This window comes from Rhamphochromis sp. 'chilingali', assembly GCF_963969265.1.
Source record: "Rhamphochromis sp. 'chilingali' genome assembly, chromosome: 7".
NCBI classification, from domain to species: domain Eukaryota; kingdom Metazoa; phylum Chordata; class Actinopteri; order Cichliformes; family Cichlidae; genus Rhamphochromis; species Rhamphochromis sp. 'chilingali'.
The window spans coordinates 23,188,157-23,214,466 of record NC_137934.1 but is presented as its reverse complement, the minus strand read 5'-3'; the positions used below and the strand labels follow the sequence as shown (position 1 = coordinate 23,214,466).

General features: G+C 39.3%; 1 protein-coding gene across 1 annotated transcript in view; it reads right to left on the bottom strand.

Moving 5' to 3' along the window:
- Nucleotides 1-3,173: 3,173 nt before the first annotated feature.
- Nucleotides 3,174-26,310, bottom strand: part of LOC308399104 (receptor-type tyrosine-protein phosphatase R-like) — a 40,792-nt gene continuing 17,655 nt past the window's right edge. The window contains exons 3-16 of the mRNA XM_080886096.1: nt 21,195-21,308; nt 20,971-21,120; nt 20,034-20,141; nt 18,290-18,412; nt 17,398-17,519; nt 17,042-17,182; nt 12,253-12,442; nt 11,843-11,927; nt 10,724-10,803; nt 9,152-9,289; nt 8,861-8,971; nt 8,620-8,777; nt 8,424-8,537; nt 3,174-7,540 (exon numbers count right to left, since the gene is read on the bottom strand). Of these exons, the coding sequence (XP_080742222.1) occupies nt 7,447-7,540; nt 8,424-8,537; nt 8,620-8,777; nt 8,861-8,971; nt 9,152-9,289; nt 10,724-10,803; nt 11,843-11,927; nt 12,253-12,442; nt 17,042-17,182; nt 17,398-17,519; nt 18,290-18,412; nt 20,034-20,141; nt 20,971-21,120; nt 21,195-21,308 (1,728 nt within the window). The 3' untranslated portion in view covers nt 3,174-7,446. The remainder of the gene's footprint in view (nt 7,541-8,423; nt 8,538-8,619; nt 8,778-8,860; nt 8,972-9,151; nt 9,290-10,723; nt 10,804-11,842; nt 11,928-12,252; nt 12,443-17,041; nt 17,183-17,397; nt 17,520-18,289; nt 18,413-20,033; nt 20,142-20,970; nt 21,121-21,194; nt 21,309-26,310) is intronic.

Here is a 26,310-nt window from a genome sequence, read left to right as displayed (position 1 = left end):
AGAGAAGTAACTGAAGTTATTTTCATGGTTTAGATATTTTGTGGTATATCACATGAAAAAAAACCCCCGCTAATATACATCGTAAATATAAAGCAGTATTTTTGCTGCAGAACATTTGTGAAATGAAAATCAAAAATATTATTACTTATGTAATTATAGTCTGCTTATAATCACGGACTGAAATTATATGTTTGAGATGTTCAGGGAAACTATTTTTGCATTTTTTCCAGTTACTTCTGAAAATGGGGTCAAGGCCAGAGGTCGAATGGGACACGATATTTAGACGCAAACTATAACGTGATAGTTTGAATGCCCACATAGCAGTGCCATTTCCTAAATGTTACCAATATAAACATAGGCAGCAAAACTTTAAACAAAGTTATAAAAACAAAAGACATTTTATGAAAATTTGAGCTCGAAAAGGTCTAAGGTCCATAGTCAAATATTTAGAATCCTCATATCATCCTATATGTCTATGTGTTGTCAATACAAACAGTGGCAGTAATAAAATGTTTAAAAACAGTTCTATATGGCCTTTTATTATCATTTTGACCTTCAGATCTACTAACCCTGAAGGAGAAGTCAGAGGTCAGCTACACAATATATACCATACTCGTAAGGAAATTGATAAGTTAGGCACCATTGAATGACACAGGAAGTCATTCGTGCCTGTGGCTCTGTCTCTGTACAGTTCCTCCATCTAAAGCACAAGTACACACTGCAGTAGCTGCACACTGTCACATCCTCCACAGAGAAAATTACAGTCAGTATGATAAGACAGGCACTTTCAAATTTATCTCATTCAATTTTATGTAAGACTTTGGAATATTTATACATCAGACCTATTTGTATTCAATAGAGCTATTTTTTTTAATTTTTTGTATGATTTATTATTAGTACTTTAACTAGTGAGTTATGTTTGTACTATCTTCGAGCAACCGTACCCTCATAATTTCCTCTGAGATTTTTAAAGTAGTCTGTTTTTGTCAATTTGTAACTATAAAAATCACTAAATCACTTCATCCCGAAGACCTTGGTGGGTGTAAGTTAAATTTGAATAGACTGTTAACATGAGCCCACTCTACACTCCTACAAACTTTTATCAGAATTCATACAAAACTTTGAAGTATTGTATTTACAGATGGAAAAAAACTAACACCATTCATCGAACACTGTTGTTAAATCCCCTGAATTTAAGCTGAAAGTCTGCACGTCCAACATGTTATTAATGTTTGATGTAAAACTTTAAAAATTGTCTCACTGTCCAAATATTTATGGATCTACAGAAACGTTTAGACAACAATATAATCTGTCAACTTTTATACAAGTCCTTGCTGCTGCAATACTCCCACGTTTGATTCCTCTATTCAAGTTAGTGTACAATACACATGTAAAAACCTTGGATATTATTTGGACAAAATAAATTTAGGTCCTCTATTTTTATTTGCCTATATGCTGCCACCCCAGTTCTGGCAACATTCAATTATGGATTTAGATGGATTATAAACACAAACATGGAAAGAGTCAATGAAGATAAGCAAACAGGAATCCATATTTTTCATGTCCAGTGTTTTTAATCCTCAGGTTACAGGTAACATATACACACACACATATATATATATATATATATATATATATATATATATATATATATATATATATATATATATATATATATATATATATATATATATATATATATATATATATATATATATAGAGAGAGAGAGAGAGAGAGAGAGAGAGAGAGAGAGAGAGAGAGAGAGAGAGTGTAGATAACAAGGTTACAGCACTACTCAGTGGCTAATGTTCTGAACCATTACAACATTCAAGCTGGTTAGTAATACATTAAAAAGCCATGTTTCATAGGTATAATAGTTAGACCGTACATACACTAATTAGTATCAAGTGTACTCTGACTGATCTGTAATGCCCACACAAAAGAAGTTTAAAAAGGACCGTAATGTTATTTATGTTATATATATATATATATATATATATATATATATATATATATATATATATATTTTTTTTTTTTTTTTTTTTTTTTTTTTTTTAAACTGTACAATTAAAAATGATCTTTGAGTAAATGCACATGTACAACTCATAGCAGAATTGGTAAAGCTTAAGAAAGTAGTATTCCAATGCATGTATTCATGAAAAGAAGTTAATACCACATGAATCAATGTGCAAGAGAGACCGAAGATTTAAATTAAAACACCTTTGAACCACTGGGCTAGAAACTTTTCATTAGCTAAAATTCCTCAATAGGGTAATGTTTGCAAATGAGTAGATTTTTTTTAATTAGGTATAATCTACACCAGCCAGTCCCCAACCCCCGGGCCATGGACTGGGAGCGGTCCATGAGTCGTTTGGTACTGGGCCGCGAGAGTTGAGGCTCGAGCGTGTAATTTATGGTTTTCAGCGTTTTTAATCTTTTTTTTTTCGTTATTTTTTATCATTAACTCCGTTTCCCTGGGTCTTTTCACACGTGTTATGAACAAATCTTTTTATTTTTGGTACTGGTTTTATTTTGTTGCATTTATCGGCGACACCTTAAAAGCCGGTCTGTCAAAATATTGTCAGACATAAACCGGTCCATGGTGCAAAAAGGTTGGGGACCGGTTTATGTCTGAACTAAAGAACAGATCCGTACATAACTGACAAGCTGATCGACTTTGGCTAGCTAAGGCTAGTGAAAGATTTAAAACTTTAAAGTTATAGTGTGTACAATTTCCACCACTAGATTACAGATATCAGTTCACTGAGTTCTGCTTTCTTACCTCTGCCAATCAAGTGCAAAATCCTAGCTACAGTGACTGTTAAAGGGCAAACAAGTTTTAGTCAGCCAAAAGAGTTTAGACAGATTAAATTTAGACTGTAACCCATAATACCTGCGGGCAGCTGGCATGTTTCAAGAACTGTTTGTGTAAAAATACTTTTTGGATACACTATATTTCAATATTTGAATAATAGACATTAAATACAAATGGATATGGTCACTTAAATATTTTGCAGTATTTTTCATTTTTACCCCAGAAGACCCCCAAAAACTCTTGCCACTATTGATCTACAGAGAGTGTACTCTGATAACAAAGTGACTCTGGACTGGATCCAGCTTGGAGAGTTTCCCTATTGTGTAATCTGTTTGCCTGCTGTTTAACTCAGCTGTCAATGCTGGATGAGAAGCATCCACCTTAATTTTTTTTAATGTGCTGAAAGTGGTTCATATATTAGCACAAGTTTAAAAATAGTCTCTGTGCCAACATAGTTAACTATGCATGTGAAAATGGTAAACAGCTTTTCAGGTGCTTAAGATTTAGCTTTATATTAAGTTTAAAATTTCAAAAGTACAAGACAATGCTAGACTCCTGTATAATAATGTAAATACACACCTTAGCACTTTTAAATGATTGGAAGTTTTAGTTTTGTTTGGTCCACATGCTCATAGTTTCTATTGTTGATTTCCTGGAATGAGCCAGAATAATCATCCAGTGCCGATGACTTTTGCAAATTTCACTCTGTAGTTTCTGTATTCATTCTGAGTCAAGAAATTAAAACGTAAGCTTGCAGTAGTTTCTAATGAAGTGAAAGAAGAACATTCTCTAAATGGCTATACATTAGCATCTGAGTTAAAAAAAAAAAAAAAAAAAAAAGTAGTAAATTTAAAGATCTTCAGCAGAAAGTTGAATTCTTACAATAAACACTAAGAGCCCGGAAGCTGTAAATTTCATGTCAAAAAAATGAAATGCACTCCAAATTGTTTTCAATACAATGTGATTACAGTATGATAATTCTTTAAACATTTAGGGTCCCTTTAAGCTCCATCAACAGTCAACAACAATACAAGTACAGAACATGAACCACATCCTACTGTACACAATACTACGTCAGAGGCAGTGTGTATTGTTGTGCCCGCTGCTGTAGAGGGCATGGAGGCTGGGCTGAACCCACTTTCACTTCAGTCAGTTCAAACAGAGAAAATTGTATCACTACTGAAATATCCGGATTCGTCATCCAGTTCCTGAATTTGCTGAAGTGAACAGCGGGTTGATGATGGTCCCATGAGGCACGTTGGACGTGCAGACAAAGAGACTCTGGTCCGAAGTCCCATGATTGTATCATAAGTAAAGAAGTAAATAAAAATATATTGTTACATAGAAAAAGTCTTTAAAGTTCCTCTTGTTTATTTTCCCTTAACGGTCTGATCCCAATGCTCCCAGTTATAGCAGCGAGATTTGTGTTTTTGTGATGTGTACTTTGAAAAGATAACTGCCCACATTGGGTTTAATAGCACTTTAACATGTACTGTACATGGTTTTCCCATTCACACAGAGAGAATATTAGATGATAATGCCAGTGTTCTTCATTACTGACATTAGTGTTGAAACCTCTGATCTCTAACAGAAAACTGAAATAGATGTCTCAATATTGTTATTTTTGTTTCACATTTTGTTCAAAAAAAAAAAAAAAAAGTAGTCTATTGGTTCTTTAAAAAAATAATTTACTGACAAATATAAGAGTCGATACTTTTTCTTTAGCTGTAATTTAGTTTAAGGAAATTTAGAAATTACTGCTCCAACACAGAGAGAGGCTTAAACAAAACTAAGGTTTGAGGTTGTGTCAAGCTTGGATTTTCTGTCTCCAACAGACCAAAAGCCAATTTTTAATTAATGTCAAACATTTAATGATAATGAGATATGTAGCCCAAATGGCTACAGTTGACAGAGGACTGCTAAAGACATCAAAAACATGTAAAAACTGTATAAAAATAAAGTTATTATTACTTTGATACACCAAAATAACATACTCACTAAATAACATAATTTACAACAGCACATCGATGTGATGACTGCACCATATTTCACATTTTTGGTATAAAGCAATATATCACACAACAGGGAACATGTCACTGCTAGACAAGGTTAACTAGATGGAGTGTAAACTCTGAGACCGAGCAGCACTAATTTCGTATTTGTGGCATCAGGAATGGCTTGTATTTTTTGACCCTGTTTTAGAAAGCCAAACTAAAATGGTAACACTCATTTTAGAGAAGACCACTGTTGTCCTTTGCTACAGTCTGTTCATTTGAACTATGAATCATGCGAAGTTACCAAAGACCTTAAATAAAAATATAGAGCTTGAAGTAGCTATATCAAATCCCCTTCAGTTAGGCAGGGTTCAAACTGCTGGGGGGATAGTGGGGGGGGGGATTTCTAGGCAAAAGCTAAAATATGATTTTTTTTGTTTTGTTTCTTTACACTCCCTGTGCTCTTCAGCAATCACAACCTGATTTAATTATAGATCAAATATAGGGCTGTTCGATATAACGATATATATTGGATGACAATATAAAAACATCTATCATTTCATACTATCGTTTGTTTCGTGGTGTCACAAAATAAACTGTTTAAGGCAATATTTTTTCGTCATTTTGATGGTCACTGTAGTGGCTATATTAATTTCTTAAAGTTCTCTCTTTCTCTTATATTTAATATAACCACACTACGGACGGACAAGCGCCTGTTTAATGCGTTGTCGTTAGCAACAAAACCATTGCGTGTCCGCTTGTTTATTTTCCACATAAACCTTTCATAATAAAGCTCAAGATCCTGTTTAGACTTTTCAAAATAAACTGAATCGCGTGAAAGAGTATGCAGAGTATTTACGGATGAGAAGCAAAAAAAGAGCCGTCAGGTGTTAAAAAATAAACCTTAGACTCAAACATTAGAACAGGCTTTTCCCCGCAGCACGCCGTGTAATAAATACTTACAAAGAAAACGGCGGCCGTTACAACTTATGTCTAAAAATGTATAGTTTCATTCAGCATTAAAACACTCTACTCCAGTTACACGACGCCCAGCTGGAAACACTTCACGCAAGTCGAGCTGCCCGAGATTCGAAGAGTTTATAGAAAATGTTAAATTTTTGTGATTTATATCGTTATCGGGACGATAGATGTCTTATATCGGGATATGAGATTTTGGTCATATCGCACAGCCCTAATCAAAGTTTTGACTTTTAATTTAACAATTAAAAACACTACTTGTGAGATACCTTGCAAGCCACCATTTTCCATTTCCCTATGTATTTTCATTTGTTTATTTATTTATTTAATGTATTATTCATTGGTCTTTTTAAGTGTTAACATAAAGGTGATAAAGAAAAAAAAATTATTTCTTTTGCATTGTAAGTTACAGCTACCATATTACCCAGACTTAGCATTGCTGCCAGAACCTCTCTGGAGCTGTACTTGATGAATATTACATAAACAACTGTTAACACCACTATACAAGCTTCGCTTAGCAGCAGAATATTAGATTTAATTGGTTTAACAAAAATACTGTATTAGGATAATGCACTACTAGTTATAGCATGAGTTAAGTGGTTAGTATATATTTATCAACATTAAAGCAATAAAACTACTGGAGCTATAATTAGCCACTAATTGCTTTGCTGTACTACAAGAACTATAGCTTAGCAGAAGATTAGCATCAATCTGCTTTGTTAGCTTTTAGCATGTTGTTAAAGGTAGCCCCATTTGGGACCTCAGCAAAAGCTGGGAAACTTACAGAAACAAGAATGTAAAAGTTGCTGTTACCCCATGGGCAACCGTTGATAAAATAATTTATTTGTTAGCTGTTTATCCATTAGCTTACAAGCTTACATAACTACCAATGTCAGTTGTTAATGTATCTGAACCTAGCATTAGCCCTATTGATGTCAATCTAGTTTGTGTGTTTGGCATCTCTGAGAAGTTTGATGTGCAATAGTTTAATAAGTCAATGAGATTGTGAAAAAATATGAAAAAAGAAAACCCACCAATAAATAACAGGTTAAAAAAAAAAAGGAGCATTTGAACCTTGTCTTAGCCTAAGTGTAGGAAGTGCACTGTGACTAAATCAGAGAGTAATGAATAGCATGCTGAGGTCACAAACAGGTAAGTGTTGGTTCAACAGTACTAGAATAGTTTAACCAATGGTGCAGCTAACAGTCATTTTTCAGTAGCCATTTTTATAAAAACACCACATTACAAAATAATGAAAATGCTAGAAGACATAAACACAACAGTGTTATTGAACAATGTACCATCAGTTTCAGTAAATTGAAGTTGTTAAGTCTCCATGACAAAAGAGACATTATGGGAGAGTCTGGTTAGTTAAAACTCGATCCAACAATCGGTTGGTTAAGTGAAATGGGCGGGTCCACAGAGTTTGATGAAAAAGAAAAGATGAAAAGATACATTCCATTCTTAATAATTTGCCTTTCCCTTTTCCTTGAGCAGATTCTTCCCAGAACAGTCCTGCTTGGTTGTCCATGCTGTCCATCAAATTCCAAGGCCTCCTCCAGAATTTCCCAGACTTCCCAAACCACAGTTCACACCCGCAGAGGACTGTTTTAGCACACTTCCAGGTTAAACTTGTACCTTCGTCAGGTGGATAAACCTCACTGGCCAGTTTCTGCACATAGACGGGCTTCATATAGGCTCAAGGCATGATGGACAAACTCATACTGTTCACCTGTCTGGATCATGCCTCCTCTACATAACGGAAGAGAGAGACAGAGTTAGGAATGAGAAGCAAAACTATTTGTTTAAAACATGCAATAGGGATGAATTTAGTGCTGGCAATAAACCATAACACACCATCTGACTCTAAAGTGCAGACAAAGTCAAATTTGCAATTTATGTATCTTATGTCACTTAACAAGGCTGGGCGACATGTTACAAATCTCCAAAACAACTCCTGATGAACTCAACAAATCAAAGTCATATTCGTCCAATCATTCAAACTTTGTTATGATTACTAATAATTTAATTTAAATTAATATGTATTGGATACATGTTTAAAAAAGGTCCTCAATGAGCGCTTTAGCAACCACAAAGAGGACAAAAAACAACAACAACTAAACACTGAACATAATCATCAATGGCAAGGAAAAAAGCGATCACACAGAAAGAAAACTGCCAAAACCAGTTTAAACAATCAATGCAACACAAAACAACTGCAGGACACCTTAAATTTCCACAAATGAGGGGGGGAAAAAATAAAAAAATAAATGTCCAGATACACATAATATACACAATTGTAAACAAAAATAACCAGAAAGAGATAAAAAAAAAAAAATGACCACAAACTAAAACAAGACTATCACCAAAAGGTCTGAAACAACTGCAAGGACACACTCAATGCCTTCAAAGGGAAACCAAGAGACCACAGAGACTTAAAATGACCACAAAGACAAGCGAGGCAGCTTCAGAGTTTATGCAAAAACCATGTTTCTCAGCGACTAATGGTACTTTCTTACAAGAGCCAGTTAGAGGTTTAAATGTCAGCTTTTTAACACCCTTTAGATTGTTTTAATCATGGAAGTGAGGACCTGCAGGTCATCAGTAAAAACCTGCAGGAGTACACGTGTGTTACCTGTCGGCTCGGAGCTGGCAGGTGATGCCCAGTACATCCACCACTCCTTCCAGCTGTAGCTGCCGGCAGCCCATCGTCGTGGCGATGAAGCATCCCGTTCGCCCAATCCCAGCACTGCGATCAAACGAGCAGGGTGTCATTTCATAATTATATAGTAGTAACAGAACTGTCACGCTGTCGGTCAGTCTGTCAGTACCTGCAGTGGACTATAACTGGTCCCACGTTGGTGGCGGCCCGTCTGTCCGTCTCTACGTCAGTCATGAGCTGCAGCAGCGGCAGTGCTGAGACCGGGGTTTTGTGGTCAGGCCACGATGTGTACCAGTAATGCTGCACAGAGCAGGTTTGGTTCCCACACTGCATACATGAAAACATACATGACATATTAGTCCTGATTCTCAGCTCTGATGAGAACACGTTCCCTGCTGTGCAACGTGTACCTTGAGCGTGAGGCTGCGAGTGGTGTAGTGTTCGCACTCTCTGATGCTGTTCACCAACACTTCAACCTTCCCATAGATGCCTCTTTTCTCCGGCCAGTACAGAACACACTTCTACAGAGGCAAGCACAAAGACGGCATTCATTAACTTCAGCTCACCTTTCACTCCTGCTGAGCACTTTCCAGATCACTCCATTTTTGTTGCTATACACTCAGCACCTACAACACTTAAAATCTACCCTGGCATTAAGAAGACGCTCTTTCTTCCACAGTCTTTGCTTTTTAGACTCTTACCTCGTTCTTCTCCTTCAGTTTGGTTATCATGACAATAACTGGTGACTCCTCTTGCCAGGCCATTTGCCAGAAGTCATTCACCGTGTTCACCATAGGACCTTGAGTGGCGATGTACGCCTTATCGTCCCCCAAGTAACCCTGCAGAATGAACCAATCACACAGCAGGGTCAGCATCATTTACAGAATGATGAATGTATTCCTCCACCAGGGTCTATCAGCAGCAGTAGACAAAATATACCGGGATTTCCCAAAACTTCATGAAGACGTGCAAAGAAAGAACCTGTTACATTTTGGAATACATAAATAAAATAAAAACGTAGAAAAACCCATTTGTCTGCATTTAAACCATTTTTACACAAAGAAAAACGGCAAGAAAATGTTAGAACTGTAGATTAGTCTAAAGAACCTGAAAAACATCATTAACTTGGTTATTCAGCTGATCCATTCGCTTGTATTCACTGTTAAACAGCAGGTTAAATCTTTCATGCCTGTATATGAGCTAGTTTAATTGAACAGTGATTCAGTGTTCTCTCGCTGGCATGGCCTTTAAGGCATTTGTGAATAAAAACTTGTTTTATTTCAGGGTGCTCCTCATGCTGTCGGTTTTTAACCGACATAACTGATAACTGGATCAGGATGTGGCTAGTTCCAAACTAGCTTGAGCTAAATGTGTGCAGAGAGCAAAAAACGGTGCATTAATGACTCCAGGTGACATAACAAAAACAAACAGTAAGACCGTGCCAAACTGAACTTCAAAAACATATTTCATTTCTAAGCTTCAAATTAAAAAAAAAAAAAAAAAAAAAAAAAAAAAAAAAAAAAAAAAAGTGCTGTGTTTCATTTCATAATCGCTGTTATTTTCATGTAATTGAAGTGCTTACTTATTCTGGATGAATAAGATTTTTGGTGCGTGTGCGTGTGCGTGCGTGTAGTAGGACAAAGAAATTAAACAGCCTCGGTTGTCTCATGAGGTCCGCCGCTTTAAACTGTTTCAGTGGTGTTTCCTGACAGGAAGACAGTCTATTGTGTGGAAGTCTGAGAGCGACATTACAGACTTCTACAGGCAAATACTTTCACTGTGTAGGTCGACGAGGAGCCAGAAGAAAAAGAAAAGGCTGTTTACATTCCAGATGAGTGATAATGACAGCCTGCTTGCTGTTTTTTCTAAGGTTTAGAGAAGATTTAACAAAACAAATGTCATCATTAACTGGACTGAAAAGTTTTTCAAAACCTGAGTAAGTACGAAAATGTCTCCCAGATTAAACACAGCAGCTGAGAGCTAGAACAAAAAACAGGAAATACAAGTAAGCCAGGCAAAAATAAATAAATAATACTCAGAGTACAATTTGTTGTTATGCAACTGATCTACAGACAGAACATGAAAATACAGATGAGTCGATCAAAACAACACAAACAGCAAAGAAAACACAATAAGCTAATTGTCTGGAAAATAATGAATAGAATTTTTTTTTCAGAATAGAAAAAGGAAAATAAATGAAAACAACAAGTATGTTAAGTATTAGTTCATAAATCGATTGCTTGGACTGCAGGACAGTTTGTGCCGTTACCCACCCGTATGTAGTTAGCATTGATGTAGGTGCTCAGCAGGTCGTTGGAGCTCTTTGACTTTAGGATCACTCTGGAATGAGGGTCTAGGAAACATACCAAGGACAGGAGATGAGGACACAAGGAAAGGTACAAAGGAGAAAACTAACGAGAATAGTTTAAATTAAGCTCAAAAACATTCTGAGGAAAAGTATCACTTTTAATCAGCACCTGAATTTTGAAACTCATGTCTCAAAGTTTACCCAGTCTTGTTTTCTTTATCTGAGAAATATTGTGTAAATCAAACTTTTACTGTCAGTCAATCATCTTAAACTTTTAGTACACACTTTAATTTTCTCTAATCTTGATTATTGCAATTCACTTTTCATATGTGTCACTTCTAACACCTTATCAATGCAGCTGACCTCTCCAATCACCTAACCAGGGTCATCTAACAGTCCCTCGCTATCATATTAAAACCAGAGGTGACCGTGCTTTTAAACTGTAGCTCCCAAACTGTGGAACCGCCTTCTTCAGACTATAAGGTCACCTGACTCTGTTATTTGTTTGAAATGTCTGCTGAAAACTTATTTTTAGGTAAAAGCTGAGGCTTCAATGTAGTCCTAAACAAGCCAATATATGATGACAGTGGATATCTACCTATAACATCTAGGGTTGGTAGAGTCCTATTGCAGGTTATGTTTTAACGTTTGGAGCACATTTAAGAACAACACAGAATGTGGAACAGAGGAAAGTCTGATTGACAGCAGCTCTAGGTGAGCATTCCTTTCTCTTGATTGGTCGGAAGGAAGGAACAGTGCTGTATTGATAACCCCACCCTCCTCCCAAAGCACGGCTACACAAACCAAAAAGTAAGTGTGTGTGTGTGTGTGTGTTACATAATGTCTTAATCAGGATAAGTTCCTGGCCGACAGTGTGAGAACAAACTGTGCTCAGAGGAAAATGTATTGTTCCGTCTGCTCATGGGGAAGAGGGAGGTGCGATAATAGCTGTCCTTGCGGTTGTTGGCCTTTGACACTAAGTCCCGCCTACATAATAAAACAACTTCCTGGTTCATCAGGAAATCAGAGACTGGGATTGTTTTGGAAGTATTTCTAACTCCATAGCAACACTGAGAATACTCACTGGGCAATATGGTCTTATATCTGTTCTTGGTCCCATGATTCGGAATATCCAGCTCCTTGGGATCTATGAAGTTCATTGGGATTTCCTGAGATTTTAGGAAGACAAGTTTCAATTTTATGGCACATTTCTTACCCAGATTAAAACACAATGCACTTTACATGAGTATTATTTCAACTTGACTTGGTTAGTTAATGATCTTTGTAAATGAAGAAAATGCAATGCCTTTCTCTTCTCATTGCAAGAAACTGCTGCTGATTTTCTCACATAGAGCTCTAAAATCCATTATAAAGCTGTTCCAGCTATGAACTTGAGGGCATTATGAAAGACTGCATCACTGCATGTAAATCAGCCCTTCAACATTTCAGTGTGTCCCATCAAAAACCCAACCAAAGCATGAAATTCGGGCTCACAGCGAACTCTGCGTGCAGCCTGTGGGTGTTGTTAACGATGTCGCGCAGCTGCTGTCGGGTGAGCGGCCGGCCAGCCGACAGCAGGTACTCCCTGGCCACTGCCTCCCTGGGGGTTACCACGGCGACGTTAAGGGGCTCCACAGTGCCGAGAGCAGACATGTCCAAAACCAGGGAGACATTAGAGCCACGTCTGCAGAGGAAGGATGGGAGGGAAGAGGCAAAGACAGCTTTTGTTAAAAAATGGAAGGGCTGATCACGCGAACGAGTTCCCTTCCTTCCTACATTTTTATTGCACTTCTCTGGTTTGCTGGTTGAGTTTCAGTTTGGCTTGGTCAATTTTAAGGTTTTTCCTGACTCAGAGTTTGCAATTTGATAAACAAAAATCCCCCTTAATGCTTCAGACAATAATTTAACACAAAGAAAAACCAAAACTGGTTGAAAATAATTTTTGTTTACTTTATTTTACAACAGCAGTGATTTAACCTCGGCTCTTACTAAAAACTCTGTTTGGTCTGACAAACTCTTGCTTTCATAAGGAGACAACGCTCTTCCAGCTGATAACAAACCACCGAACCCAACATCAAAGAAGTTGTCGTGTTCAAAATGGTTTGCTCCATCTGACAAATCACTCACTTTAAAAGCTCAGTCTCATTCTTCCTGTACATCTTCAAACCAAAAATTCTGTTTTAAAATAATTAACTGCTGTTCACCGTCATCATGACTCCACACAATCTGGTTTTACGTATGTAGGGGAAACCACCGCCAACCTCAGCAGGGTATATGGTTCAAAGAAGGATTCATTCAAACCCGGTCACAGACAGTCTGTTTGATGAATTGTTACCTTCAAATTATAACAAAAATATAGTCAATTATTTTACGTTCAGGGAATCTGATCTGTCTGGTGACTGACCATTTGCCAATTACAAAGTAATGCAATGACAGATTCCTGCAGTCTTGCTAATCAACAGCTAGCTAACAAATGTTATCTTATTCGCTAACATTCAAGTCAAGTGCCAAGAGAGCTCTGAATTATACATTGGGGAAACCAAACAACTTCTGCTTAAGCAGATGGCACAACAGGATTCAGAAGTCAATTATTACAAGATGAGGATGTGCACATGGTGGACTGGAAGGAGCACTGGGTTGACTGGGCTGACAAGGACGCCCATTTTTATGAAAAGGGGACATCTCTGAACCAATGAGGGGACCTAATGGTCACAGCAGCCAAAAAAGCTGGGGTGCAGCCATCTCCCTCACAGTTTGCATGGTAATTGCTTATGAAATGGCACTTGTGGCTCATGGTTAGGCACTGGAGCTGGTTTCAGTTGTTATGCGGCTTTATGGTTTATAATGTAGGGAAACCTGCAGTCAGCTGACTGAAAAAGTTACTTTGATGAGTGATGAAATATTTCTTCCTGGATGAATATGCAGCATCCAGATGAACAGACAAACATCCACCTATTGACATGAAAGTCTGGTTTTATAAGACTCATTAAAACATGATTTTTCAATAATTCATGATAATTTTATGAATATTTTCAATTCAAACTGGAACTTTTCATACTTTGTGTACTTTGGTTTTACTTGCACATCTCTGGTTGTTGCCTCCTTGATATTAATTACATGCTGCATGCATTCTTCTGTCTAAAACATGGGGTGCTGCCATCCCGTCCAGTGCAGACATATCTGGCTAAATAACCAATGCATTTTACATTATTCAAGAATCTCGTGATAATCCCTAAATAAACAAAGGAAATTCTTTATTGACAGCAGATTAATAACCAACACAAACTTCATGTTGAAAGAGCAGAACTGCTGAGCTGAACTCGGACATTTTCTGTGTCACAAAAGTGTCGGAACAAAAGGCCGAGAGGTACAGAAGACAAGGTGTGCTTTGATGGGGTTCATGTGGGTGGACTCTCTTCGTCTGACTACGTGTCAGCCAGTTTCCTCTCCAGGATGCTGCTACTTCCAGTTTGTCTGATTGGCGATTGGCTGCCATCCAGAGTGGACAACGCACACACAGACACACAAGTGAGACACAGACACCGAGAAAAACATCCTGTTCTCACTCAGAGCCCGAAATCTTCCTTCCTTTTCTTACCTTAAGGAACACTGTACGTTTAATTACCTCGCTCTGATGTAACCAGAACAAAATGGCCTCCGAGGTCTGAGTGTGATTTAGCGGAAGACTTAGGAGCAGCAGATAAAGCCCTAAGTGCTCAACGTCAAGCCGAGGCGCACAAAGATGTTTTCTTTTCAGTTATGAAACTACTTAAGGGGGGAAATGAGCCTCAGCCAAGTTTGAAGGCGACAGCAACTGTATGAAAATGTAAGTCGGCGTTCTCTCAACACGTCTGACTTAGAAAAATGAGGTCAAACTAATTTACTCAACCAAATCCAAGCATCTCACAACTAAATGCGTCTTATGTCACTAATGTGCCGAAGGGTGACTTTTTAAGCCAAAAACATCATCATATTACTGAAACGATATGATGATAAAAACCTACAAAGATGTGAGATAAACTTTAGGCACACCTGCCAATGTTTGCCAAGCTTTTACTCTTTTAAGGTTTGTATTAAGATATTTATGATATCTAACAAAGGGACAAATTGTTGAAAAGAGTGAGTCAGTTTAAGTAAGTGTACACGTTATATGGCACAGGTTGGGAACACAAGAAGACCAAAACTTCACCAGGACTACGGATTCACAATCCTACCACTTTAAATTTATTAGTAATCTGATAATTCAAAGGTAAGGTGGCAAATTCTTTCCACTCGAGGCGATTCATGTTAAACGCCTGTCCACACAGAAAGTGATTTAGTTGTTGGAGAACGCTTCGAGCTGTTGGTTATCCGCTAGCAGGGATGCCACGCTCCTGCTGAGGAGGTAATCAGCAGGACTCTTTGATCCCACTCAGAGTTGATAAATTCTGTAATTCGGGATCCACCAACTTCACCTCCACAGCAATTAGTTTGTTTACAAGGCTCAGAGTTTCAGATACTTCCCATCAGACAGGCCAAAGAATCTGATTTAGTGGAGAAGAAACCAGTAAAACTCCAGAGCCTACTTCTGCCTTGCCAAATATATTGCACTCCACTCGGGAGAGAAGTCTGCATTATGAAGCTGGAGGTCATTAATCACAGCTTTGTCAGCCAGAAGAATCTCCACTGCAAGCTGAAAATGACTTTATTAGGTCTAAGGAAAGAAAACATCAGAGTTTGGGTTAAAGACGCCCTGTATAATCAGGAACTAGCCCTTTATCAACTCCATCAGACGCAGACAGCTCCTGGAGCGAGGTCTCAGCGCACACACAGGATGGACTGAGGGGACAAAGAGGGGTCGTTTTAAACTTTCAACTCGAGACCAAGAATAAAAATGCGTTCATAAGAATCAGTTTATGACTGTGGAAACCTGAACTAACAATACACACCTCACAGCTCCAAGCCTGAGACAAGTGTGGAAGTGTGTCCGACGGGACCCCTCTATTCATATAAACACCAGCCTAAGGACCTGCTGAGTCCTCTCTGATAGATATGAACACACACTCTGCAGACTGATTACAGAGGAAACTTACGTGACTGTCTAAATGCAAGCCTTCGGTACTGATAAACAGGCAGACAATATATTAAAAGGGAAAGCTGAACCCTTCACCCCTATAGTGAGGGGGATCTCCTGGCTCCGCTCTGCGGTGCCCTGCAAAGCCACTTGTACCCTTAGAAGGAAGGGTTGCTGCAAATCACTTTTATCCTACGACAACATTTCTATCCTGATGGGAGCGGTCTCTTCCAGAATGATAACGCTTCTCTCCAAAGGCTACAAGGGCTCACTGAGTGGTTTGAGGAGGCTGGACATGATGCGAATCAAACACTATGGCCTTTAAAGTCAACAGATCTTAATCCAGTTCAATCCCACATTTAACATCACAGCTATAGAGCAGCTAACACCATCAAAAGCAACAGCTTACAAAAGTGTTTGCATTTTATAATCAGGAAATAGACGGTACCCAGCTTCAAAGAGGTTTTTCTTCTTTTTGCACTGTTTGTGTCGAACTTGCCAAACACATTTCTCGTGCTTCCAAGTCTTTAGTAACAGCGAGAGTAAATGTTAAGACTCCATGAAATGAGACTGAAAAAAATAAACTAATCATGGATTTAATGTTTCCACCACACTTTCCACCTTGTGTAAGCACATCTGTTCAAAGGCTCATTGCGCACGTACACAGCTCAACACCTGCCTGCTCCAACAATCACAGGTTAGAGGTTACGCTACTCCACACACCCACCCACCCACCCACCCCCACACACACACACACACACACACACACACACACACACACACACACACACACACACACACGGAGCGCGTTCTTCCTCTCACAAACACTGAGTGCTCATTAGATAATTAGATTAAAAATAAATAAATAAATAACATACAGGCTTCATTGCCATTTGAAATTCAGTAGCTTTTTGATCTTACAATATTTTATAATTAAAAAATTCCCATTTTAATTCATCCAGATTCTTGATGCTTTTACATAAGACTGTAGATATGTGTGCTACCACACAGCTGAAACTGTACTGAACCTCTACTGGGCGCACGTCAGTGTGACCGGGTCCTACAGTTACTAGTCTGGTTTTATTTAAGGTGATGTCTTTTTCAGGGACAGGCTCTCTTTTTTCAGTCCAAACCACATTCAGCACAACAGAAGAGTTCAGGTCTTAAAGTGTGATGTTCATGTTTGGTACCGGTGTTTTTTCAACATGACAATCCAGAAGAAATTCTTACCTTTCTTGAAGTCCTGCAGCTGGTTTCATCCTGAAGGGGGAGGGGCAGGGCTTCAGCTCGTTATTGGATGTAACTGGGGTCACGCTGGGTGGGGGTGTGTGGTTGTTGCTACCAATAATTGGTACAGGTGTGGGGGCGGGGCTATGAGGAAAAAATAGAGCAAATTAAGCCTAGACTGATTAAAAACTATCAAAGCAGCAAGCTGTGGAGCTTCATAAGATCATTCCCATTATGAACATCTGCAGATGTTATGCAGCTGAGAAGTCCCGACTTTTAATCAGATTATCACTTTATTAAAACTCAAACAGAAACTACCAAAGCATCATGGGAAAAAGTCTGTGGCTAAATAAAATAACCTTGGCAGGGGGACGACAGGTGGACCGAGGCGATGGCAGGCTGTGATTGGCTGTCGCTGGGGAATGGGTGTGGCTACAGCAGGCAGGAGCTCAGCTTGGACCATGCTTCCTGAAACGATCACCTGAAACACACACACTCGTTAAGTTGCATTCCTGAGCTAACCTGGCTGTTATAAGCTGGGCATACACTGCAATTTTTTCAGTCATGTTATTCAGCTCGGGTTCGTCAGTCACGATGCGTGGTCTCACACTATACAGCACAATGCTCTGATGCGACCGGAGTGCTCACACTATGCATCCATAACATGAAGCTTATAACACAAAATCTGTCTCTTGGTCTCCCTCTGTCTCACACACACACACACACACACACACACACTTTGCTAAATTGCTAAAGAAAAACATTGATCAGGCAGCTGCAACTCAGCAGTAATGTCCATCCAACTCTTTTCACGGTTGGTGCAGTCGTGATAAATTTGTGAGGCCAGACCGAAAAGGCTCGGATGAGCTTGCCAAAGATCTACAAGTTGTGCTTTCATCGCTTGTGTCCAGATCACACGCTGCACTGCCGTGCTGCTCTGTCTTCCTGCTTCCATTTCTGTTTGCGAGTGCGCATTGTGAGAGGCTGCATTGACATCCTCACGAGTGCCGACAGGATTTCAACCAGGTTTGATTTTCTTGCGACCCTGCAATTGTTGATCGGGAGTTGGTCGTGAGGTGTTAATCACTTCTCATCACCCCATGTATACTACACGATGCACGACACACGATAAAGGCGAAACTCGGGCCGATCCCCAAAACGGTCGCACGACTGAAAAATCCACTCAAAATGGACCAAAAATCGCACAGTGTATGCCCAGCATTAGACAAGCAGTGGGAGTGTGGTGGTGACCTTGGTGCCCTTTGACCTCTGGGTGGGGTCTGGAGGTACTGTCGGGGTTAGATGGAGGTCAGGGGGTGGAGCTTTCAGCTGTCTGTCAGAAACCTGCACCTTCTCTTTCATTCGGTACAAAACCTGGAGGGAAAAAAGAAAGAAAGATCGAGGTCGTTGCTGCAGAGCGTGAAGGATGGAGCTCGTTCAGATCAGGAACCTGAAAATGTTCTGATCCCAGATGTGAACATCCAGGATTTGCATGCTGGAAAAAAACAAAAAAAACAACAGGAACCTTCTAGAAAAAAAAATACACTTAAGGATAAATGATGATGTCATTTATTGTTTTTTTTTAACATTGCATTTTTAGTCTCTTCTATTTTGTTTTTAGGAGTAATTTTTTTTTGTTTTACCTTCCTGTGGGCCATAATTATTTTATCAAGTTTTCCACTGACTTTTTTCTATGTCTTCTATCAGCTGTATTTAATAACTTCTTGCTTTGTGCTGGTTGACTGATTTTCTTATATATTCTCTGTTTACTGTGTTTAATTTATTTTATATAGTTTCTTACATCTATATATATTTTTTTATATTCTTTATTATATTAATATTATTTTTTTAAATATATATTTGGGTTGACTTGTGTATTTCCTTCCCATTATTTTTTATTTTCTATTTATTGTATTCAAATGCTGTTTTATTTCCCCCACTCTATTTCTTTTTCAAATACTGGAAAGTGACATTTGTATTCTTAGATTTTTAATATATTACAGTTTTATTCTATTTTATCATCCTTTTATGTTATTCTTATTTTAATGTATTTATTGCTTTGTTTCTTTTGAGGGTTCACTGGTGAGTTTCTGCTTGAAGAGCAACAAAATTTGTCCAGAGGAAAAACAATTTACTTCTTTCTTTTTTGTTTTTAAATATAATATTTTAACAGGTTTTCATTCCGTTTTTGTTCTGTTTTTGGTCTGTTTGTTGGATCTGACATAAATCTGCTAAACCTGTGAATATTGGAACATTGTAGAAAAGGAAGAGGAGAAAAAAGGGAATATAAGGCCGAGGCATGCAGAGGTTTGTGTGTGCAGGTGCTCCTTCATGTGGACAAGATGTGACGTGCAACTTTTAAATATTAGTGACTATTTTGTGTTTGCTTTAAAAATTATTTGTTGTTCATATGCATATGATTATGTGATTTTATTTGTTTCTTCTTTCTATTTGGGGTTCATTAATATTTTTTTGTCATTCTAAAAAGATTTATTTATTTACATTTGTTTTTTATAACTTTTTATTTTCTTTTTGTATTTTGGGGAGTGACTTTGTAATCTTATTTAATGTTTTTATTAAGGTTTGTTTGTCTCTTTTGTTTGTAATTTTTTCAGATTTTTATTATTTCTAAGAATGAATTATTCATGAATTTGTTTTCTTTCTTTCTTCTTGGAGAATTCATTTATTTACTTTGAAGGCTTCATATGTTCTTCAGTAACTCTCTGACCTAATTACATGTAAGTCAAAGTGCTTGAAGGAGTTCTTGTTAACTGGTTGATTGGATTTACTGATGTGGCAGCTGAGGATTGTGAACCCAGATTTGAACCCAACATCGACTAATTAGATTAGCAAATCTTCTATCTTCTTTCACTGTGGGATATAGGACAGGTTTTTATGCTAACTTTATACACATTAGTGAGTGAGTGTCCAGTCTTGCATATTTACAAAAAACAAACAAACAAACAAAAAACAAAAACAAAAAACACACATTTACCATCAAGCAGGTGATGACGATGACGAATACAGTGAAGAAGAGGACGACAGCATAAAAGCTTTCTCTGCTCCACACGTGGTCCCTCTGCTCGCCCTGAAGGACGTTTTTCTACAGAGGAAACGAAATTTAAAATCCAGTTTGTGATCATCTGTTCAGGATTTGCTTTATGACCTCCTCACGGTCTGTGTTAGGCTGTGAAGGTGGGAGGCAGATCTGAAGACGTTCAGTCCATCATGATCTAATATTTCCCAACAGGCCTGCATCTGTCAGCTCGTACTTCCTGAGAATATCTGATTTCAAAAAATTTCCACAAAATTATTGAAGCTATTCGTCCAGAATATGTGAACACAGTTTTTGTTCTTCACAGTGATTTTACAGCCTTAAGCTGCATTTATACTTGACCTTTACTTTAAAGTTTATTAGATTTACAGACTCTGGTTTTGTTTTGTTTATTTTTGGTAGCACGTTTTCCAAAACAGTGGCTCCAAATTTTTTGCACAGTACTTTAAAGATCACCATAAAGAAGATATTATAGGAGCTGCCATTCAGTCAGAGATTAATAACCTCTGACTGAATGTTGTCACTGCAGTCAGAAGTCTGAGAGCATTCAATATTCAAAAACAGATTTTTGGTGGATTACTCCTTTAACGCAGCCTGATTGTGGGCATCTGCTTCTCACTGACACCTGTGGGAAGTTTCTGATTTGTTGCTGTAATATCGCCACAGAAGAAGAACTGCGTTAGTCACAGCTGCGACTGTGAGTGATAATATTAACTTAACGTATAAAGCTGCTCCGCTCCTCATCTGGCTGATCGATGGCGCTTTAATAGTTCTATTAAACTTTCAAGAGCGGCGCTCTGCCCTCTAATAATCTCAATCCATCCTCCCTGCCTGTCTCCATGGCAACTAATGGGGATGCTTAACAAGAAACACACACCTCAGTGGAGACCTCGGTGATGCCAAAGTGTCCCAGGTGGCGATGAAGCACCCTGACGTTCAGTGATTGGATGACCTCCTCGGCGGGGCGGGGCTCGGAGATCCCCAGCCTATCGGAGGACACAAACAGCTCGATGCCATTCTTCTTCTCCTGTAAGAGATGTCTGTCAGTCAGGCAGTCAAGTGAACAGCGGGTGAGCAGCGGGTGATCGACTGGCATCTTACATTCAGCTGGTTGATGTGGACGTGCCCCACAGGAACGCCCAGCGCTGCCGCTACACCCTCCCGAAACCACCGAAGAAGACTGACGTTCAGCCTTCTCACATCCACAGCCAGGTACTGAGAGAGAGAGAGAGAGAGAGAGAGAGAGAGAGAGAGAGAGAGAGAGAGAGAGAGAGAGACCTCAGCAATCACAGACCGCCTAAACCGGACCCATTTGTGTCGTTTAATGCAATCATCTCACCCAAAAAAAAACAAATAAAACCCCCCAAAAAAACAAAAAACACAACAACAACAACAACAAACATAGCTGCCCTGCGCTTAGATGCATAATTATTGTACCAACAAACCATCTGAAGAATCTAGTTTTGGTGAGTAAAATTCTAGAAACTGTAAAACTATATTTTATGGACGCATTTGCCCGATAACCCCAAAAGTCATAGCAGCCAAAAAAAACTCTACTGATGCAGCCGTGCTAGGATATTAAATCTAGCCAAAAATATCAAACAGCAAATATCAAAAAAGTCATGCAAAAAACAAAAATGCCAACACTGGAGCTTTACAGCGAGTCCACGACCAGTCCAAGGCCTGAAGCCTGTCGATTACATACTGTAACCCCAGGTTCTGAGAACACTGGTGCAGCCGTCTAATACAAAGAGACCAAAAACATGTCATGACAGTTTTGCACTGATGGGAGGACACCGTGAAGCAGATGGGAAAGTTATGCTGATCTGAACTTTGATGCAGTATGATGGACGGGACTATGAATGCGAGAACAGGACATTATTAGCTGAAGGCGGTCACCGACACGAGCTGAGCTGGAAACTAAAACTTGGAATTCAGCTGAAAAACACCTGCAGACATCACCTGATTATACAGCGCACCGTTTTCGTGATGTTTTCAGATTTGAAATTATTGCATCGTGAATGTGTGTTTAAAGGGGAGAAACAGAGTATTCAGCCAGTCGTGCTTTACTGTACTCTCTTTTTATCCTTGGTCTGGCCAAAATAACAAAAATAATAATAAAAAGCAAAAAAAAAGCAAAAAAATGAATGACAGCTCTGAACTGAAGATCAGTCCCGACTCCGACAAATAAAACTGGAAAAGAAAACCTAAATAATCACCATGCTGGATCTCCTGCCTCTCCTTAGGAGGAGAGACTTTTGTTCTGTGGCTTCATCACCAAACAGATCAAATCATCCCTCCATCGCCCATCCTGTTATTTTATCTCTCTGTGCTCTCACCCTCCTCCTCCGGTTTGGCTCTTCTGGTTTTCCCAAAAGCCGCTCAGCTTCCAGAAAAAGTGATATGACAGACGCTAATGAGTCACTGAAGTTTACTGCAATCTGTGTGCAGAGAGAGCCAACAGGAAGTGCTTCTTTGGATGAAGACTGACGAGTACACAGACAAAGAGCTGTTTGGTTTAAGTCTCTCATTTCAAAGTAAACTTTATATTTAAGGGAAGTGAAGGTTCAGATGTATTGACTTTAAATCCACTTATCAAATCCAAATCCTCCCAGATCCCTCAATGATCATCTCCAGTTGTAATCATTTGCAAACATTACAGATAGATGCAGTTGGCTCAGTTAACAGCAGTTTATAGACCTGAGCTACTTCAGTAGGGACGGTGGGGCCAGCGGGGGCTTTGTGTGCTGTGGATCAATTTGACTATGCGGGCAAAAGAAATACTGCTGTCCTTGTCATCTCACACCTGTGCTGAGACACTACAGAGAGCGACAAGCTGAACACACTCATAAGTGCTGCCGCTGCCCTAACATCACACTGTGCGTGCTTGTGTATGTGTGTGCATGTGCTTGCTTGTATGTGCATGCGTGTGTGTGTGTGTGCTTGTGTGTATGTGTGCACATGTGTGTGCGTGTGTGTGTGTATGTGTGCGCGTGTGTGTGCGTGTGTGCGTGTGTATGTGTGCGTGCGTGTGTGTGTGCGCGCCCGTGTGCATGCTTGTGTGTGTGCGCCCGTGTGCATGCTTGTGTGTGTGCGCCCGTGTGCATGCTTGTGTGTGTGCGCCCGTGTGCATGCTTGTGTGTGCGCGCATGTGGGAGGTTGTTTACTAATGGCTAAAACAACCTGTTCTGCTGCCACTTAATTCAATATGAGGAACAAAAAGCAGAGGCACACAGCTGATGTTATTATCCAACTGCGTCTGGTTGCAGCTCGTTCTGTTAAACAAACATCTCGAGAGACACAAAAACACAAACGCGTAACCCACTACTGCAGAACTGGACGCCACTAACCAACCGATGTCTGCTCTATAAAGGTGAGCAAACTGAAAAATACCAAAAAAAATGCTCAAATGAAAGCAGTTTGTTGAGAAACTCATTTAACTTTCACCAACTGACAAACCAAACCAGATGTTTAGTCATAGATGATAAAGAAAATGAGAAACCTACGAAGCTCGAGTCACCACAAAACAGAGAATCAACGATACAAAACAAACCTCTTTGTTTAAAAAATGTCAAAGAAACCATCATGTTTATGCCTCAGAAATCAGCTTCACCTGCTGACAAACCAAAGTACTCAGTTTTCTGACGTGAACAGCTACACAAAATGAAAAGTCTCAGATTTAAGATGTTTAAACTTCTTCAGTAATCAAAATAAAATGTTTCTCTGAACAGTTTGCTGAGACTTAGCTTCACAGGCTGAAAATCTCAAAACTCTTACTGGCTCAAATAACCAGAAAAAGAAAAAGAAGATAAAGATGAATCTTCAAAATTGTAAGTTTTGATATTAACAAATTAAAAAGTTCTCAATAAGAACCACTTCATTTTCCTCAGTGCTTTAAAATGCCTGGAATGGTCACCCAGTGAACTAAATACCTTCAGATTATTAACAAACTGTTTCAATGTGAAGAATGACTCATCAGCTGAGTGAAAGTTAAACAGAGAAACTGTCAAATACAGAAAGAAGCTCACCGAAGTTCATCCTCAGAAGCAGCTGCAGTCTTAAATGGATGTCAGTGAAAGAGGAAAAAACAAACAAACAAGCAAACCACCAACAACACCTACACAACCTTACCGAGCAAACATGCAAACATTGTTGATCCTCGCCGACTGCCACAGGAAGCTTTTCACTGAATGAACAGACACATACACAGAGGCAGGCGATGCGCCTAGCAGTCAGGGCTCAGGGACTTTTTGCTCCAATTCCTGATCTTGTCATTCCCTGATCTCTCATTGGCTTAGAGGAAGAGAGAGCTCAACCTGCTACCTGATTGGCCGTTGTCCCAGTAATGCCATTATCCCGCTGTGCTTCCTGTCGAGATCAGGTGCTATTTCTGTCCCCCCACCCCCACCACACACACACACACACACACACACACACGTTAATAACAGCTAATATCCTCCGGTCAGGTGGGAAGGGAATCCAATTTGGTTCAATGAGAAAAATCGGAAAGAGGGGGAGGCTAAAGTAGTGCAGATAAATAATAAAAACATAAAAATATTTAAGAGTTGGAGTAAAGTAAAATTACACACTTTGCAGAATCATATACTGTACATCTTATTAGTGGATCTGATGTGATACATAAAGAATCAATTATTATTAATTATATAAAATAATCATGATGTGAATCAATAAAGAGAATGATTGGTTGCTGCCCTATAAATAAGTAGGTTACCATTTCATTAAACAAATGGTTTATCATTAAGTGGCAACCTCAATGCACGTAGAATTACGAAATTATCGAAAAACTGCAGTTCCCCCAATGTCCACCAGAGGCTTGAGCAGTGAAATATATGGAAGCCTGTTTCCGCCACTTAAAAAAAAAAAAAAAAAAAATCATATAAATACACACACACACACACACACACACACACACACACACACTGAAATTTTGAGTTATCCTTCTTGAAATTTCGATTGATTAACTCACAATTTTGTTTTATTAACTCGAAATTTTGAGAACAATAAACTCAAAAGTTCGAGTTAGCTCTGCCAATCAGTAACCTACATGGAATGTCCACTCAAAACCGGTTCACAACAAAATTGGCGCTTTCGAGAGTACGTTTGCTGCTATGTGATTCAGCTACACAAGGATTTCATCATTTGTGAAGCCACGCTGAAAATAATCAGCAACTTGTGCATTCATGACTGGCTGTAATACTGGTAGCTTAGCTGTAGCATTTGTTTTCTTACCGTATTGGTCCATTTGATTGACCTTTGTTGTTATTATTTATTTTATTTTATTTACAGATGGGACAGACATGACTGGGGGATAGGAAAGGCAGAAAGAAAGATGAAGGAAAAGAAAAACAGAGGGGAAGAGGGACAGTGAGAAAGGGCACTTAAAAAGAGAAAGCGAGAGAAAAAAAAAAGAAACAAAATCTCCTGGATCACTTGTTGAGAGAAAAAGACGAGAAAACTAGCAAAAAAAAAGAGAGCAACATAATAAACACAACATCATCGCATTAATCTAGCTAAGTGTAAACAGCAGTAAATACTAAATATTGAATGCTGTGGTGCAGCACGCAGGACTGACAGCGCACAATGTGCTTTGAGGTAGCAGCCAAGAAAGGTGTAGTTTATGTCTATGGACAGTGAACACCCGTGCGCAAACCTGTGTGGATCAGCGCGCTTGTATTCAAAAGGTTTCCCCATGTAAAGGTCTGCTAGAGGGTGTAGGGAGCCATAGCCCCGTCCCCCAGGGCATGAAGCAGGCATGGAGGAGATTCAGGCCCCAGACATCCAGAGGCCCCAGAGTGCGAGAGCCCAAGGAGGACCACCGGAGGGGCATCTGTGCCACCCTCCTGGGAAGAGCTGAGGAGAGCCCCAGACGAGGGGTCACCCAGCAGCCACGGAGCAGAAGCTAGAGGGGACTGCACTGGCGTGCCCGTCGGCTCTGCCGGCAGCCAGCTGTGCTAGAGTGAACCGAGCTGCAGGCCCAGAGGCCGGAGGCCCGAGGGCCCCCTACGCCCCGGAAGAGGCCTGACCGAGCAACAGGCACCAGGCCCTGCCAAGTAGCTACCGGGAGTGAGCTGATACATACCTGAGTGGATGTAGCTGCTAGCTGTATGCTAGGCTTCAGCTCAGCTAACTGGAATCCCTGTACTAGACCTGTGGATTGCATTTGTACTGTTGGAGCCCTTTTATTTGCGATTATCTG